Here is a 20,157-nt window from a genome sequence, read left to right on the forward strand (position 1 = left end):
GGTGTATTAGTGCCCAAGACATGGGTAACTTACACATCTGTGAAGACACCATTAATGCTGAAAGGTACATACAGGGTTTGGAGCAATGATTAATGATTATTTGCAAAAAAAAAAAATATTAGTTTTTCAGTTCGAACATTAAATATCTTGTCTTTGCAGTTTATTCAATTGAATATAAGTTGAAGTCAGGGCTTAACATGTGTGGACAATGCTGAAGAAACAAGTCCATGTCAGAAAACCAACAGATTTAGCTGAACTGCACCAATTTTGTCAAGAGAAGTGGTCAAAAATTCAACCAGAAGCTTGTGGATGGCTACCAAAAGCGCCTTATTGCAGTGAAACTTGCCAAGGGACATGTAAGCAAATATTAACATTGCTGTATGTATACTTTTGACCCAGCACATTTGCTCACATTTTCAGTAGACCCATAATAAATTCATAAAAGAACCAAACTTCATGAATGTTTTTTGTGACCAACAAGTATGTGCTCCAATCACTCTATCACAAAAAAAAATTAGAATTGTAGAAAGTATTGGAAACTCAAGACAGCCATGACATTATGTTCTTTACAAGTGTACGTAAACTTTCGACCACGACTGTATTTAATATGCAAAATATATGCTGATGATCAGAACACACACAATACTTAAGGAGAAAATTTAAATACAATTATTCAGCACACGCAGTGTGATTTATCAAGACTGATCACTGTTCTGCAGGTGTTTTTTTGTGTTTTTATGTCCATGGAGCGCGACTCTATATTGCAGAAAAGGTGTTGCATATTATAGATTGCATATTATACATGAGAGCTGGTGGTGCAACAACATCACATTTTTGGATGTCATAAATATGGAGGGCACATTTAAATAAAGCTGTCTGGACCACTTTTCAATTGCATATGCAATCTTAGTACCGTATTTTTTGGAGTATAAGTTGCACCGGTCGAAAATGCATAATAAAGAAGGAAAAAAACATATATAAGTCGCACTGGAGTATAAGTCGCATTTATCGATTTACGAATATCTTGCAGACAGACTCAAAAAGTGTTAGAATTGTGACTGTGGAACAAAATTGACGTGTGAAGTGAAGTATATTTACAAACCCCGTTTCCAAATGAGTTGGGAAAGTGTGTTAGATGTAAATATAAACGGAATACAATGATTTGCAAATCCTTTTCAACCCATATTCAATTGAAGGCACTACAAAGACAAGATATTTGATGTTCAAACTCATAAACTTTATTTATTTTTTTGCAAATAATAATTAACTTAGAATTTCATGGCTGCAACACGTGCCAAAGTAGTTGGGAAAGGGCATGTTCACCACTGTGTTACATGGCCTTTCCTTTTAACAACACTCAGTAAACGTTTGGGAACTGAGGAGACACATTTTTTAAGCTTCTCAGGTGGAATTCTTTCCCATTCTTGCTTGATGTACAGCTTAAGTTGTTCAACAGTCCGGGGGTCTCCGTTGTGGTATTTTAGGCTTCATAATGCGCCACACATTTTCAATGGGAGACAGGTCTGGACTACAGGCAGGCCAGTCTAGTACCCGCACTCTTTTACTATGAAGCCACCTTAATGTAACATGTGGCTTGGCATTGTCTTGCTGAAATAAGCAGGGGCGTCCATGGTAACGTTGCTTGGATAGCAACATATGTTGCTCCAAAACCTGTATGTACCTTTCAGCATTAATGGCGCCTTCACAGATGTGTAAGTTACCCATGTCTTGGGCACTAATACACCCCCATTCCATCACAGATGCTGACTTTTCAACTTTGCGCCTATAACAATCCGGATGGTTCTTTGCCTCTTTGGTCCGGAGGACACGACGTCCACAGTTTTCAAAAACAATTTGAAAGGTGGACTCGTCAGACCACAGAACACTTTTCCACTTTGTATCAGTCCATCTTAGATGAGCTCAGGCCCAGCAAAGCCGACGGCGTTTCTGGGTGTTGTTGATAAACGGTTTTTGCCTTGCATAGGAGAGTTTTAACTTGCACTTACAGATGTAGTGACCAACTGTAGTTACTGACAGTGGGTTTCTGAAGTGTTCCTGAGCCCATGTGGTGATATCCTTTACACACTGATGTCGCTTGTCGATGCGGTACAGCCTGAGGGGTCGAAGGTCACGGGCTTAGCTGCTTACGTGCAGTGATTTCTCCAGATTTTCTGAACACTTTGATGATATTACGGTTCGTAGATGGTGAAATCCCTAAAATCCTTGCAATAGCTGGTTGAGAAAGGTTTTTCTTAAACTGTTCAACAATTTGCTCACGCATTTGTTGACAAAGTGGTGACCCTCGCCCCTCTTTGTTTGTGAATGACTGAGCATTCCATGGAATCTACTTTTATACCCAATCATGGCACCCACCTGTTCCCAATTTGCCTGTTCACCTGTGGGATGTTCCAAATAAGTGTTTGATGAGCATTCCTCAACTTTATCAGTATTTATTGCCACCTTTCCCAACTTCTTTGTCACGTGTTGCTGGCATCAAATTCTAAAGTTAATGATTATTTGCAAAAAAAAAAAAATGTTGATCAGTTTGAACATCAAATATGTTGTCTTTGTAGCATATTCAACTGAATATGGGTTGAAAATGATTTGCAAATCATTGTATTCCGTTTATATTTACATCTAACACAATTTCCCAAATCATATGGAAACAGGGTTTGTACACAGAACAAGAATTATGATGAACATCTTGAACCCTTTTTTTTTTATTTAATTTTTTTTATTGAGACAATGATTATTTATGCATTTAATATTTGTTTACTTACTGTGGTATATTATTTGTTTATGATTTATTTGTTCACTCTTATGTTACAGAGAGCAAGGAAATAGGGTACAATTGCCGTGGTATGAAAAGGGGTAGGGTTAAATAAGCTCAGGTTCTTCCTACTCCTTTTCGGACGTGCTGTAATGAAACAACTGGAAATATGTGATGAATTCACATATGAATCGTATGCATGTTCGAAATAAACTGAAACTGAACTGAACAAAAGCATTCCTTTTGTACTTTGCAACAATCGGAGCTTTATCTTGGGAGACAAGCATGATTAATTCGGCCGCTTTTACTATAACATGTTGTGTATTTCTTTAAAATAATTAAGTTTTAAGGGTTGTCACATTGTACTCTAAGCTATTTTCAGTCGCTGATCCAGGAGATGCGTCATCAGGCTGGGCTTGTAGACATTACCGAGGACTGTTTGCTGCGCTTGAGTGTGGCTGTTTGTTGTTTTTCCACTCAGACCGCCTGCTGGCTCCCAGCAGCCGTTTACCTACACTCCTACACATTGAGTGCAAGGCAATTTTGATCATCAGTGAGCTTTGCAGCAGCAGTGTGCTTTGACAACAAACAAGACACAACATATTCAGTGACGTACTAAACCAGGGGGTGTCAAACGCCAACAGGTTTAATCTGGCCCACGACCCGCAAAATGAAATTTAAAGGGGAACATTATCACAATTTCAGAATTGTTAAAACCATTAAAAATCAGTTCCCAGTGGCTTATTATATTTTTCGAAGTTTTTTTCAAAATTTTACCCATCACGCAATATCCCTAAAAAAAAGCTTCAAAGTGCCTGATTTTAACCACCCGTCCATTTTCCTGTGACGTCACATAGTGAAGCCAACACAAACAAACATGGCGGAAAGAACTGCAAGCTATAGCGACATTAGCTCGGATTCAGACTGGGATTTCAGCGGCTTAAGCGATTCAACAGATTACGAATGTATTGAAACGGATGGTTGTAGTGTGGAGGCAGGTAGCGAAAACGAAATTGAAGAAGAAACTGAAGCTATTGAGCCATATCGGTTTGAACCGTATGCAAGCGAAACCGACGAAAACGACACGACAGCCAGCGACACGGGAGAAAGCGAGGACGAATTCGGCGATCGCCTTCTAACCAACGATTGGTATGTGTTTGTTTGGCATTAAAGGAAACTAACAACTATGAACTAGGTTTACAGCATATGAAATACATTTGGCAACAACATGCACTTTGAGAGTGCAGACAGCACAATTTTCATCAATTAATATATTCTGTAGACATACCCTCATCCGCGCTCTTTTCCTGAAAGCTGATCTGTCCAGTTTTGGAGTTGATGTCAGCAGGCCAGGGAAGCTAGGGTCGATAGGGGGTTTAGCTCGCTCGTCTGCGGGAACAAACTGCCGCCATTGCTTGCCGTGCTACCGAGGTCCTTTGTCCATGAATTGCTCACACACTCCGGCAGATTCAATGGGGGTCTGGCGGCAGATTTCTTTGACTTTATCGTTGGAAATGCATCTGCTTTGAGTGTCGCAGGATATCCACACATTCTTGCCATCTCTGTCGTAGCATAGCTTTCGTCGGTAAAGTGTGCGGAACAAACGTCCAATTTCTTGCCACTTTCGCATCTTTGGGCCACTGGTGCAACTCGAATCCGTCCCTGTTCGTGTTGTTACACCCTCCGACAACACACCGACGAGGCATGATGTCTCCAAGGTACGGAAAACAGTCGAAAAAACGGAAAATAACAGAGCTGATTTGACTCGGTGTTTGAGAAAATGGCGGATTGCTTCCCGATGTGACGCCACGTTGTGACGTCATTGCTCTAAAAGCGAATATTAGAAAGGCGTTTAATTCGCCAAAGTTCACCCATTTAGAGTTCGGAAATCGGTTAAAAAAATATATGGTCTTTTTTCTGCAACATCAAGGTATATATTGACGCTTACATAGGTCTGGTGATAATGTTCTCCTTTAAGTATAACATGAGCTGCAATTTTTTTTAATGAAATAAACTGCAGTTCTAAATGTGTCCACTTGATGTCGCAATAGCAGTTCAAGTGTAACCCACGTCAGACATGACACTGTTTAACCCTTGTGTGGTGTTCGGGTCTGTGGGACTCGGTTTAATTTTTTTATTAAAAGAAAAATGATACAATTAAGTAATTTTTCAAACTGAGACTCACTGAATTTGGCTAATTTTCTGTGAAGAACATATATCAGAATACATATTTAATGACCACACACCATACACCCCCCTTACACATTTATATTACATATAACAGTGTTTTTCAACCTTTTTTGAGCCAAGGCACATTTTCCGCGTTGAAAAATGCGGAGGCACACCACCAGCAGAAATCATTAAAAAATGAAACTCAGTTGACAGTAAAAAGTCGTTGTCGCAATTGTTGGATATGACTTTAAAGCACAACTGAGCATGCATCACTATAGCTCTTGTCTCAAAGTAGGTGTACTGTCACCACCTGTCACATCACGCCCTGACTTATTTCGATTTTTTTGCTGTTTTCCTGTGTGTAGTGTTTTGGTGGCTTTTCCTCGTTTTTTGGTATTTTCCTGTAGCAGTTTCATGTCTCCCTTTGAGCGATTTTTCCCGCATCTATTTTGTTTTAGCAATCAAGAATATTTTAGTTGTTTTTATTCCTTCTTTGTGGGGACATTGTTGATTGTCATGTCATGTTCGGATGTACATTGTGGACGCCGTCTTTGCTCCGCAGTAAGTCTTTGCTACGCAGTAAGTCTTTGCTGTTGTCCAGCATTCTGTTTTTGTTTACTTTTTAGCCAGTTCAGTTTTAGTTTCGTTCTGCATAGCCTTCCCTAAGCTTTAAGACCTTTTCTTAGGGGCACTCACCTTTTGTTTATTTTTGGTTTAAGCATTAGACATCTTTTTACCTGCACACTGCCTCCCGCTGTTTCCGACATCTACAAAGCAATTAGCTTCCGGCTGCCACCTACTGATATGGAAGAGTATTACACGGTTACTCTGCCGAGCTCTAGACAGCACCGACACTCAACAACAACACATCATTTGCAGACTATAATTACTGCTTTGCAAAAAACATTTTTAACCCAAATAGGTGAATTTAGATAATCTCCCACGGCACACCAGACTGTATCTCACGGCACAAGTGTGCGCCGCGGTACAGTGGTTGAAAAACAGTGACATATAAGATGTCTGGGTACACACACACACACACACACACACACACACACACACACACACACACACACACACACACACACACACACACACACACACACACACACACACACACACACACACACACACACACACACACACACACACACACACACAGCAGGAGGAGGACAGAGTGTAGGTACACAGAACATCAGAGGGTCAAATGTGCGATAAAATGAGAGCAGACAGTGTTGACAAACAACGTTGCAACCTTATGTGGGAACCGCAGGTGCAGAAACACCAAAGAAGAATCCCTGTGGGATGCAGAAACTGGCACTTTTATGTTAAAATACTGAACAGATGTTTATTGGGATAAGGTAAACATCTGTTCAGTATTTTAACATAAAAGTGTTTGATTGTGAGGCGTTAAAAGCCACAAAATGCAACGGGTCCATCAGACCCACAAACGCTGGCTGAGTCAGCGTTGATTGTGGCTGGCAACAGACTAATGCTGTCGCAACGCACAATACCTTTTTATTTATTGTAAATTATCCACCCGACAGATAAAAATAATGAAACAGTAAATTGCAAAGTCAACATGACCATCATCTTTGTAGTTAGATTTCCGTGCAGCGCTCGCCGTTTGTTTACAGCATGATGTGCACCCTGAACTCCATTGTAAAAATGTGTGTTTCTACATTTGTTGTTTGTTCTATTTTATTTTATGAATACATTTACCATGTTCACATTGGTTACGTTTGGAGTTATGCTACCTTTGATTCGGCTATTATGGTGTCATTTAGATCATTGTTTTGATTGTATTATAATTAGGGATGTCCGATAATATCGGACTGCCGATATTGTCGGCCGATAAATGCTTTAAAATGTACTATCGGAAATTATAGGTATCGGTTTCAAAAAGTAAAATGTATGACTTTTTAAAACGCCGCTGTACGGAGTGGTACACGGACAGACACAGGGAGAAGTACAGAGCGGCAATAAACCTTGAAGGCACTGCCTATGCGTGCCGGCCCAGTCACATAATATATACGGCTTTTCACACACACAAGTGAATGCCATTCATACTTGGTCAACAGCCATACAGATCACACTGAGGGTGGCCGTATAAACAACTTTAACACTGTTACAAATATGCGCCACACTGTGAACCCACACCAAACAAGAATGACAAACACATTTCGGGAGAACATCCGCACCGTAACACAACATAAACACAACAGAAAAAATACCCAGAACCCTTTGCAGCACTAACTCTTCCGGGACGCTACAATATACACCCCCCCGCTACCCCCTACCCCCCCACCTCAACCTCCTCATGCTCTCTCAGGGAGAGCATGTCCCAAATTCCAAGCTGCTGTTTTGGGGCATGTTAAAAACAATAATGCACTTTGTGACTTCAATCACAACAATATTAGGCATAATAATGTGTTAATTCCACGACTGTATATATCGGTATCGGTTGATATCAGAATCGGTAATTAAGAGTTGGACAATATCGGAATATCGGCAAAAAGCCATTATTCGACATCTCTAATTATAATTGTAACATTTGAATGATGGTAAATGCATGTGTTGTGGCAGTTGCGGATGTCACCAATGTGGCGCTTTGAGGAAACACTCGATTGCTTTTCCGAATACGTCTTTAATGAACTGCCAACATGATAATGCTGAACAGGAAGTGTTTAAAGTTTAATGGCTTTGTAAAAAACACTGAGTCATAGACTTTATTACATTTTTGTACAGTATTTTGTATATTGTTTTGTATATTGTACAGGATTGCTTATTATTTTTATTGGATAGTAGTCTATTTATTTCAATTCTTAGTTTTATCTTTATTACTCCTGTGTAATTTATTTCTATCCCATATTTGTTCCCACTACCGCACCTTAAGTTGGAGTCCTTAATCTCGTTATATGCAAATATAATAACAATAAAATCCATTCTATTCTGTTCTATAGTCTAAGTTCATGGTATTTTGGAAACGGCACCGATTTTTTTTCAACTTGAAGTGCTTTGCCAAGAGGATTATTTTGTCATGTGTACATTTTCAGAATATTCTTGTTCTATTTTTGGCCAAAGAAAAACAATTTTGAAGTTGTCTTCATTTTTAAGTTATGATTTTACCAGTCCGGCCCGCATGGAAATAGATTTTCCTCCATGCGGCCCCTGGGATAATAACAGTTTGACACCCCTGTACAAAACTATACCTTCCTATAGGCATACGCCGTTAATTAATACAAGTTTGGCTCTCTGAGAAAATAAAAATTACATATTCATATATTTTCTCCTTTTTTTTTTCATTTACAGCTAAGAAATGAGGTGTTGCCACGACAGCTCCCCAGTCTGCAGCGTTTGGACAGCCTTTGTCTTCTAGAGAACGGCAGCACAGCCCCGAGACCCAACCTTGAGACCTTAAGCAGCCAGAGGTTGAAGCAGAGGTTATTGGTGAGTTTAAATGATGAACGTTTGATGCTGGCTTGTTGAGGCTGCCAAGCCGGACAGGGCAGCGCAGAAGGAAACTTGAAACAGAAATGGTTTATGGTGTAAAATTGCCTTATAAGAAAGAGTATGTCCCTGGAATGTAATTTAGTAATGTGTGTGTTGGTGTATTAACCTTGTAATACATCCGTCTATGACATACTTGCCAACCTTGAGACCTCCAATTTCGGGAGGTGGGGGGTGGGTGCGGGGGGCGTGGTTGGGGCGGGGGCGTGGTTAAGAGGGGAGGAGTATATTTACAGCTAGAATTCACCAAGTCAAGTATTTCATTCATATATATATATATATATATATATATATATATATATATATATATATATATATATATATATATATATATATATATATATATATATATATATATATATACATATATATATATATATATATATCCCCGCGACCCCGAAGGGAATAAGCGGTAGAAAATGGATGGATGGATGGATGGATATATATATATATATATATATATATAAATATATATAAGAAATAATTGACTTTCAGTGAATTCTAGCTATATATATACATATATATATATATATATATATATATATATATATATATATATATATATAAAATAAATACTTGAATTTCAGTGTTCATTTATTTACACATATACACACACATAACACTCATCTACTCATTGTTGAGTTAAGGGTTGAATTGTCCATTCTTTTTCTATTCTCTGTCACTATCTTTCTAACCATGCTGAACACCCTCTCTGATTATGCATTGCTGTGTGGCACGCACAAAAGTGCTTTCATCAAATGCACTAGATGGCAGTATTGTCCTGTTTAAGAGTGTCACAACATTGCTGTTTACGGCAGACGGACTGCTTTACTGTAGACGTTCTTTATATTGTGGGAAAGCGGACTCAGGTCCGCGGGAGATTTTCGGGAGAAAATTTGTCCCGGGAGGTTTTCGGGAGAGGCGCTGAATTTCGGGAGTCTCCCGGAAAATCCGGGAGGGTTGGCAAGTATGGTCTATGAGGTGACATGACATGTCAAAATTAATTTTTATTTTGTGTCTGGTTGGATTGGCCAGAATAAAAGCTGTAGGTTCCCACTTTGGCACATTATTATGGAAGTAGAATTGTCTTACATCAACTTATATATGTCAATATGATATTAATACATATGCATATATTACAAATACAAATACAAATGTGACATACAAATAAATCAAAAATTTGTATGAATAAACGTGTATTTGTAAATATATTTTTGAGATTTGAATATAAATATGCTTGATTTTGTATTTGTATTTGTATTGAATTTGCATATGTGGATCGCTTTTTTGCTTCTGTGCCGATGAGACATTCCTCCCACAAACCAGATGCACAAATAAATGTGACCGAGTTTGAATGTGGAGTTACACACTCCCCTGAACAACCAGCAGAGGGCACTGCAGCCAGAGCGGTCTGGGTCACAGACATTGTTCAGACACTGGCGTGCCATATCAGAGGCACACTAGGGAGGGTCATATAGTGGATTAAATGGATTGATAACTAGTATTGATAACTGTTTCAGGTGTGTTCAGGCTCGCCAGTGTCTGACCATGTCTGTGCCCACCCTCTCCACGCAGGAGAGGGGGGCAGAGCAGAAAAGAAACGGCAGATCAACTGGTTTAAAAGGGGGGTCTATTTAGAGGCTAGCATATACAAATGAGTTTTAAGATGGGACTTAAATGCTTCTACTGAGTACTGGAGCCGGAATAGAAAACGCTCTACAGCCCGCATCGTTTGAATTTGGAAGATTCCGGTTCCAATTCCCGTTCCTCGTTTCGATTCCGATTCCCATCGAGTTTCGACTCAGATTATAGGGTCAAACATGTCGTAATCTCATGGTTCTATTTTCAACCAGTTAATGATTTGAACTTGAATATACATGTTATACATTTTCTTTTTATAGGAGTACACTTGAACAAAAGTTTCACTTTAATTTGGTTAACCAACCCCAAAAAAACATTTACATATACCGGTAATCCAGGGCCTTATTATTCATGATAACTAACAAAAACGACCAAAATAAAATATGTACAAAAACACAATTTCAAATATTAGCCTAATTAGTCTGATATCAATCATATACCAATACAATACTTGATATAAATACCACCAATTTATGGATCTATTTTTCATCCCCTTATGTATTTGCCTGGTAGTGGTCGCTAAACAGCAACAGTGCAGCCCAACATTTGTTGTTATATTATCAATCAATCAATCAAAGTTAAATTTATATAGCCCTTAATCACAAGTGTCTTAAAGGGCTGCGGAAGCCAAACCGACATCCTCGGCTCAGATCCCACATCAGGGCAAGAAAAAACTCAACCCAACGGGACACAATGAGAAACCTTGAAGGGGACCGCAGATGACCGGTGCAATGGACGTCGAGTGGATCTAGTTAATAGCGTGAGAGTCCAGTCCACAAGTCAGCAGCGCAGAGACGTCCCCAACTGATGCACATCTGTGGTCACCTATTTGCCTCTCCACGCAGGAGAGGGGGGCAGAGCAGAAAAGAGACGGCAGATCAACTGGTCTAAAAAGGGGGTCTATTTAAAGGCTAGCATATACAAATGAGTTTTAAGATGGGACTTAAATGCTTCTACTGAGGTAGCATCTCTAACTGTTACCAGTAGGTCATTCCAGAGTACTGGAGCCCGAATAGAAAACGCTCTATGTATTATATTATCATCTCTCTAGACTCCTATTGATCTACTTGTTAATTTCCTGGTAATATCTGCTTACTTTTTGCTGCAAAGTGCATCCATCGACACTTCTTAAAGGGGAACATTATCACAATTTCAGAATGGTTAAAACCATTAAAAATCAGTTCCCAGTGGCTTATTATATTTTTCGAAGTTTTTTTCAAAATTTTACCCATCACGCAATATCCCTAAAAAAAGCTTCAAAGTGCCTGATTTTAACCATCGTTATATACACCCGTCCATTTTCCTGTGACGTCACATAGTGAAGCCAACACAAACAAACATGGCGGAAAGAACAGCAAGCTATAGCGACATTAGCTCGGATTCAGACTCGGATTTCAGCGGTTTAAGCGATTCAACAGATTACGAATGTATTGAAACGGATGGTTGTAGTGTGGAGGCAGGTAGCGAAAACGAAATTGAGGAAGAAACTGAAGCTATTGAGCCATATTGGTTTGAACCGTATGCAAGCGAAACCGACGAAAACGACACGACAGCCAGCGACACGGGAGAAAGCGAGGACAAATTCGGCGATCGCCTTCTAACCAACGATTGGTATGTGTTTGTTTGGCATTAAAGGAAACTAACAACTATGAACTAGGTTTACAGCATATGAAATACATTTGGCAACAACATGCACTTTGAGAGTGCAGACAGCCCAATTTTCATCAATTAATATATTCTGTAGACATACCCTCATCCGCGCTCTTTTCCTGAAAGCTGATCCGTCCAGTTTTGGAGTTGATGTCAGCAGGCCAGGGAAGCTAGGGTCGATATTCTTCTCTTGATCATCTTCGGTGGCATAAGGGACGGTGTGAGCCAAGACATCCAGGGGGTTTAGCTCGCTCGTCTGCGGGAATAAACTGCCGCCATTGCTTGCCGTGCTACCGTGGTCCTTTGTCCCTGAATTGCTCACACACTCTGGCAGATTCAATGGGGGTCTGGCGGCAGATTTCTTTGACTTTATCGTTGGAAATGCATCTGCTTTGAGTGTCGCAGGATATCCACACATTCTTGCCCTCTCTGTCGTAGCATAGCTTTCGTCGGTAAAGTGTGCGGAACAAACGTCCAATTTCTTGCCACTTTCGCATCTTTGGGCCACTGGTGCAACTTGAATCCGTCCCTGTTGGGGTTGTTACACCCTCTGACAACACACCGACGAGGCATGATGTCTCCAAGGTACGGAAAACAGTCGAAAAAACGGAAAATAACAGAGCTGATTTGACTCGGTGTTTGAGAAAATGGCGGATTGCTCTTCCCGATGAGAGCGAATATTAGAAAGGCATTTAATTCGCCAAAATTCACACATTTAGAGTTCGGAAATCGGTTAAAAAAAAAAAAGGTCTTTTTTCTGCAACATCAAGGTATATATTGACGCTTACATAGGTCTGGTGATAATGTTCCCCTTTAAACTTTACTAAGAACGTATTTATTGTGTTGTCGCTGCTCTTCCTCTGTGTGTAACATGCTTAGCCTTGTCTTCCAGTCCTCTAGTGATACTTAAGAACGGCAGTATATGTGCCACAATGGAGGATTAGTTCTAGTGAAGCAGCTCCACAATGTGTATGGGAATACAGTTAACTGTTAGCAAATTCATTATTACATATGGAAAAATGGAGCAACAACAACACAATTTTGCATTTTCATTGCCTGTACGTTTGCACATACTTCCTGCAGATTTAGATGGATTTGTTTTGGTAATGTGTACACACTAGTGCTGTATTACTCCTTTCTGGTTTAGATTGAAAAAGATCTTAGCTTAAATCTTGGTCTTGCTTCTTGGGATCAATATTGGAATGACTTGGGCTAAGTATTCCCTCGGTATGTCAAGATCATTGAAGACAATTTGAAGACAAACATGCTCCTGAGAGGAGGAGTAGCATTAGACTCTGACCAACTGTTATTAATGACAATATAAATGTTTTCATGGCAGTAAATGCATCATTGCCCCTTCTTCGTTACCCTTTTTTGACAATTATAATAAGCAATATAATGCAAAATGTTTGTGGCCAATCACACACTAAAAAGCTATCTAAAAAAATTTCCTTTTTCCCGTCAAGCTTTCTACAGATGCTTGTATTTATTCTGGGTTTCTTTGACGTCTGTGCTTCAATGTGAATGAGCAGCATTGATTAGAAACTAAGTGACGCCTGCAAAATGAGGTTTGTGTTCTTGTGTTGTAACGCTTCACTGTACACAAGAATGCACAGTCACACACAGGCACATTCTGGAAACAAAAACACAATTACAATAATGAACATTACATTAAGTTAGGTCGGGGGTCAGCAACCCACAGCTCTCGACCCACATGTGGCTCTTTAGTGCCGCCCTGGTGGCTCCCTGGAGCATTTTCTTTTAAAAAAGGATTGAAAATGGAAAAAGATGGGGAAAATATTTTTTTTTGTTTTACAAACATGACACAAACCTTCCCAATTGTTAGAAAGCCCACTGTTTAATGTGTTTGTGTGTATGCTTCACTGATGAGAGCATCGTTTTGTCCTACTGATTTCGCCGGTTCTTGAACTCACCATAGTGTTTGTTTACATGTAAAATCTTCCACTCCTTCTTTGTCTCATTTTGTCCACCAAACGTTTTATGCTGTGGTGCACTTTGTTGATATTATTGACTTGTTGGCGTGCTAATCAGGCATATTTGGTCAGTGCACGACTGCAAGCTAATCAATGCTAACATGCTATTTAGGCTAGCTGTATGTACATATTGCATCATTACGCCTCATTTGTAGGTACATTTGAGCTCATTTAGTTTTGCAGGTCTTGTGACTGTCAGGTTCAAACACTGATGACATCTATTAAACAGATGAGAAGCAAGGAATCATTCTGAGACAGAGTTCAATTTGGCTCAATGAGGAGACACGTGTTTTGGGATGTATTCTAGTTACAGATCCAAACTACGTTCTAAAAGTCCAGCCTGCATGCTTCCTCTATTTATTTGGGAGGTCCCTGTTTACATCACTGAAGCTGTCGCTGAGGGAAGGGGGTAATCTCGACAACTCCAATTAGACACAATATATGATTATACAAAAATGCGAATGTGTTGACGCTGGTGATATCGCCTTGTCTCTGCTCTGTCTGCGTCACGGCGGTGTTCGGTCTTGGCAGTCAGTAGGCCGTTCCTGGACACAAACACTGATACCAGACTGGCTTGCAATCTTTTGGATTGCAAGCTTTGCACAGACCAAGAAAAATACCACTTCAGCACAATTGACAATAATTATAGCAACGGCCCTTAAGCATAAAAGGTGTGTGATAATATATACATAATTATTCTAACAATGACACATTATCTGTGTGTAATATTGGATGCATTTCAGATAGTTGTTTGTGTGCCATGTTGTTCCAGACCACAGCAAACATTACCTAGCTTGCTAAAGATTGTAATAAACCTATTTACCACTTTACCGACGAAAGCTATGCTACGACAGAGATGGCAAGAATGTGTGGATATCCTGTGACACTCAAAGCAGATGCATTTCCAACGATAAAGTCAAAGAAATCTGCCGCCAGACCCCCATTGAATCTGCCGGAGTGTGTGAGCAATTCAGGGACAAAGGACCACGGTAGCACGGCAAGCAATGGCGGCAGTTTGTTCCCGCAGACGAGTGAGCTAAACCCCTTGGATGTCTTGGCTCACACCGTCCCTTATGCCACCGAAGATGATCAAGAGAAGAATATCGACCCTAGCTTCCCTGGCCTGCTGACATCAACTCCAAAACTGGACAGATCAGCTTTCAGGAAAAGAGAGCGGATGAGGGTATGTCTACAGAATATATTAATTGATGAAAACTTTATTCATTACTCGCGGTTTTACGTAAATTATTATACATAAACTGTGTTTACCAATAATTTAGCTTAAAAACATTTATTTTTTTCAATCATTCGAGTACATTCGGGTAGTATTTTGTGTCTATTTAGGTATGGTTAACCTGAGTGCTGAAATCGTGGAAAAATATATGCTGTCTGCACTCTCAAAGTGCATGTTGTTGCCAAATGTATTTCATATGCTGTAAACCTAGTTCATAGTTGTTAGTAATTATCTCATCAGACAGTGTTAAGCCGCTGAAATCCGAGTCTGAATCCGAGCTAATGTCGCTATACCTTGCTGTTTGTTTGTATTGGCATCACTGTGTGACGTCACAGGAAAATGGACAGGTGTATATAATGATGGTTAAAATCAGGCACTTTGAAGCTTTTTTTTAGAGATATTGCGTGATGGGTAAAATTTTGAAAAAAACTTCGAAAAATAAAATAAGCCACTGGGAACTGATTTTTAAGGATTTTAACCCTTCTGAAATTGTGATAATTTTCCCCTTTAATTGCTGATGGTCAAACTATTTCTTATTTCTAAAAGGATAAAGGCAGAGCAGGGAGTGTGTTTTTTTTTATTTTTATGCCAGTTGTTTGTCTGCGTCCACATTGATGACACTGTTTTTATGAATGGTATCAGCAGAGACAGTACCACTAAAGCTGGTATCAACGGAACTATTATATTTGAATGTTTTCCACATTTTCAATTCGATTTTCAACAGAAAGTTAGTGTAGCTAGTGTTGTGTTTAGGTGCACCAGCTGTGGTGTGGGAACAGGTGTGAGGTTAGCGCCACTGACTGTGACTGTTGGCAGTGATGAAGCTGGTGAGAGTTGTATTTATAAGTTGCCCACCTGCTTGTGATATGACTGTGTGATGATTAGCATGTCAACGTTTCTTCAGGGCCCGTCTGCACCTCCGATCATTGGGTCAGTGCTTTCAGAGTGAAATATTCTTCCATGTACAAATTGATATGCCGATTTCAAAAGGCCACGGCCCCCTGACACCCCTTCTCAACTGTCTATGCGACGTCAAGGCTTGGTTAGCCCAGAATTTTTTAATAATGAATGAGGGAAAAACGGAAATTTTAGTTTTTGGGCTGGCTCTCACTGACTTGGGACCATTGCAAAATGATGTGAGTCCCAAAGTCACCAGCCTTGGCGTCACTATAGACCAGGGGTGTCAAACTCAAATACAGAGTGGGCCAAAATTTAAAACTGAACAAAGCCGCGGGCCAAGGTTGAACAAATTAACCTTTTAATAGGGACCCAAACAAATTTTGCATTGAATATTGAACAAGCAAGGCTTATATCACTTTATAGTGACATGCAAAATCGAGTTTCAAATAATAATAATTAAATTCCACAGGCTAATAAATTTGAAAATAAAATAACAATGAATAAACCAACCATTCAGGACTTTAAACTGCTCAGTTTGCAACACACTGATCTAATCTGATGTGCCCAAGCCAGATACCTGCCATCTTTTCTTGGATGCTAGTTCATTAATGTCGGGGCTCAGGATTTGAGCTGAGGCAACCTTCATTATCCAACGAAGGTGTTCATCAGTCATTATATCTCGTAGTCCACCCGGACCACAGTCTTGGGGGCGTGCCTTAAAGGCACTGCCTTTAACGTCCTCTACGAGCTGTCGTCACGTCCGCTTTTCATTCATTCTAACAACGTGCCGGCCCAGTCACAAGATATGTGCGGCTTCTGACTGAACACACACGAGAATGCAATGCATACTTGATCAACAGCGATACAGGTTACACTGAGGGTGGCCGTATAAACAACGTTAGCACTGTTAGAAATATACGCCACACTGTGAATCCACACCAAACAAGAATGACAAACACATTTCGGTGCTACAAAATACACCCCCGCTACCCCAACTTCTACAGATTGATTGATTGATTAGGCGAGGAGCATTTTCCTCGGTTTTTGGACAATTTGTAGCAGGTTACTGACAAAACTGAGGTACCACTGTACAGTATTGTAAATGCACAGCAGTCAAAAGAAACCTGTTAACTGTATTTTTTTTACGAACCAAACCAACATGCCAAATCAATAATACAATCAGAGCTGTAACACTTAATATATCACCGAAAATTCAGATAACATGCTGTGTGAGTATGACAGCCAGGGTTTGTATAGCATGTGATTTATGAGACAGCATGATTCCTCCTAAGAGGTTTCTCCAAATACACTTTTCACTTGCCAAAGTGCACTAATAATAGGCTATATATATATATATATATATATATATATATATATATATATATATATATATATATATATATATATATATATATATATATATATATAAATTCATACAGTATCGACCAGTTACTGTTAATGTTTTATGTTCGTGTAGTTTGGATTTGATGTCAGATTTTCCCATGTTTGCAAACGCACCATCCGTGCCTAAAAAGTGATTGGCAAAGAATGAAAAAGTGTTGCACAGGAGGTCAAACCTGTTGGAATTGTGCCGTTTGTTATCATATGATTGGGAAAAAAAGTTAAAAATAGCATCAGACTTTGTGTGATTTCTTCAGTGCTACAATACATTGTTACCAATGTTCCCTCAAAGGTGCGCGCCTGTGCAATTGCGCACTGCTCAAGCGTCCTCTGCGCACGGCAAATCTATGCCACGCACAAAATCAAATAAAAAAATAAGCGCATAATAATTTTCGACACGACACGGACACGACAGAGAAAACAGTTTTCGTCATCATTGTTCAAATATTGTAACGTCTGTCGAGATGCTTTGAGGACATGAATTCCATCCATCACTTTACTGAGCAAAACTCTTTATTGTCGGCCATAAACACATCACCAAAACATTAGTAAAAAAATTATATCTAGCAAAACTGGTCATTTTCTGCAGTACAAACCAGACCAAAAGCAACGTTGTTACATCAACAGCAGCCGCTCGCTCGTTCTCACTTGCGCCAACACATGCACATATGGCACTTAGCCAGTGATGCGTTTACAGCCACACAAAAAGTCGGACAGCTCCAACACCACACATAAAGTGTCATTCCAGGTCGTTACACGATGATTTACCAATCAAATGTGTGCTTATTCTAGTGTCATTTATTAGGAATCTTAATTTATAAATATTAATCATGAAATGCTGTTAGTATATTAAATAAATACTATTAAAAATATATTTTTTTACAAACAGGAAGTTGCAGGAATGTACACATGATCCACTGCTTACATTTCATTGTGCAACATGTGAATGTTTTAATGGGAACTAAATGCAATGTCTGAAAGGGGTACAAATTATTTCCAAAGCAGGACCTCCACCCAGACAAACAATACAAGTACACAGTTCATGAAAAACAATATTTTTTTTATTGTCATTGTAAGTGGGCCTAAACACTTATATTAGAAAATAACCTCATGGAAATGACTGCTGTCATTTGATTATAATAATAAGAGAATGTTGTCTGTATATCTGTGTTGGCCCTGCGGTGAGGTGGGGACTTGTCCAGGGTGTACCCCGCCTTCCGCCCGAATGCAGCTGAGATAGGCTCCAGCACCCCCCGCGATCCCGAATGGGACAAGCGGTAGAAAATGGATGGATGGATGGAGATTGAACTTGTTATTTAGTCAGGTTTGGGACAGGTGTGCTGCTGGTGTAGCCACATATTCGTCATTAATCTGTATTTTACACTGGTTTTTGCATGTAAAACTTTTATTATCCATAAAGTGTTTTGTGTTAATATGTTGGGTGTCTGGACAAAACTGAGCTATTAATGTATAGTGCTGTAAATGCACCCTTTTAAAGCAAACCTGTTAACTATATTTTATACTAACCAATCCAAAATGCCAAATTAATAATGTAATCAGAGCTGTAACACTTAATAACTCACAGAAAATTCAGATAACATGCTGTGTGAGTACGACAGCCAGGGTTTTTATAGCATATAGATTTATGAGACAGCATGATTCCTCCTAAGAGGTTTATCCAAATACAATTTTCAACAATATGTATGCACTGTATCATGGGGTACAACAGTTATCTGATGGGACATTCCTGGGGATGAAATGGGAGTCGCATCTCATCACCATAGCATCCTTGTGCCAAACAAGCTGCATAATTTTGTCATTTGATTTATGCCCTTAAAGAACACCGTGTGACTGTCAAAATAAAACTTGTGTTGATTATAATGATAAAAACTAACATGGGTAATGCACAAACACATTCGGCTCAGTGCTTTGCAGTACAAGATGAAGTGGTTACATCAGGGGTGTCAAACTCAAATACAGAGTGGGCCAAAATTTAAAACTGAACAAAGCCGCGGGCCATTGTTGAACAAATTAACCTTTTAATAGGGACCCAAACAAGTTTTGCATTGAATATTGAACAAGCAAGGCTTATATAACTTTATAGTGACATGCAAAATCCAGTTTCAAATAATAATAATAATAATTAAAAAATATCAATGGCATATCAAATAAAATTGAAATAAAAATTGAATGCCTCTTTTCTATTTGCAGCCTTTTGAGGTAAATATCAACATTAACTTTTTTCACAGGCTAATAATACATTTGAAAATAAAATAACAATAAATAAATCAACCATTCAGGCCTTTATATTGCTCAGTTTGCGACACACTGATCTAATCTGATGTGCAAAAGCCAGATACCTGGCATATTTTCTGGGATGTTAGTTCATTAAAGGGGAACATTATCATAATTTCAGAAGGGTTAAAACCATTAAAAATCAGTTCTCAGTGGCCAATTTTATTTTTCGAAGTTTTTTTCAAAATTTTACCCATCACGCAATATCCCAAAAAAAAGCTTCAAAGTGCCTGATTTTAACCATCGTTATATACACCCGTACATTTTCCTGTGACGTCACATAGTGATGCCAATACAAACAAACATGGCGCATAGAACAGCAAGGTATAGCGACATTAGCTCGGATTCAGACTCGGATTTCAGCGGTTTAAGCGATTCAACAGATTACGCAAGTATTGAAACGGATGGTTGTAGTGTGGAGGCAGGTAGCGAAAACAAAATTGAAGAAGAAACTGAAGCTATTGAGCCATATCGGTTTGAACCGTATGCAAGCGAAACCGACGAAAACGACACGACAGCCAGCGACACGGGAGAAAGCGAGGACGAATTCGGCGATCGCCTTCTAACCAACGATTGGTATGTGTTTGTTT

The 20,157-nt window shown here is 39.4% G+C and overlaps 1 protein-coding gene across 16 annotated transcripts in view; it reads left to right on the plus strand.

The window, feature by feature from the left end:
* Positions 1-20,157, plus strand: part of rimbp2b (RIMS binding protein 2b) — a 276,812-nt gene that overhangs the window by 42,263 nt on the left and 214,392 nt on the right. For all 16 annotated transcript variants that reach the window (XM_061986076.1, XM_061986078.1, XM_061986082.1 and 13 more), the window contains one exon: positions 8,255-8,392. In XM_061986076.1, coding sequence (XP_061842060.1) covers positions 8,255-8,392 — 138 coding nt within the window. The remainder of the gene's footprint in view (positions 1-8,254; positions 8,393-20,157) is intronic.

Source organism: Nerophis lumbriciformis, linkage group LG12 (genome assembly GCF_033978685.3).
Source record: "Nerophis lumbriciformis linkage group LG12, RoL_Nlum_v2.1, whole genome shotgun sequence".
Classification (NCBI taxonomy): Eukaryota; Metazoa; Chordata; class Actinopteri; order Syngnathiformes; family Syngnathidae; genus Nerophis; species Nerophis lumbriciformis.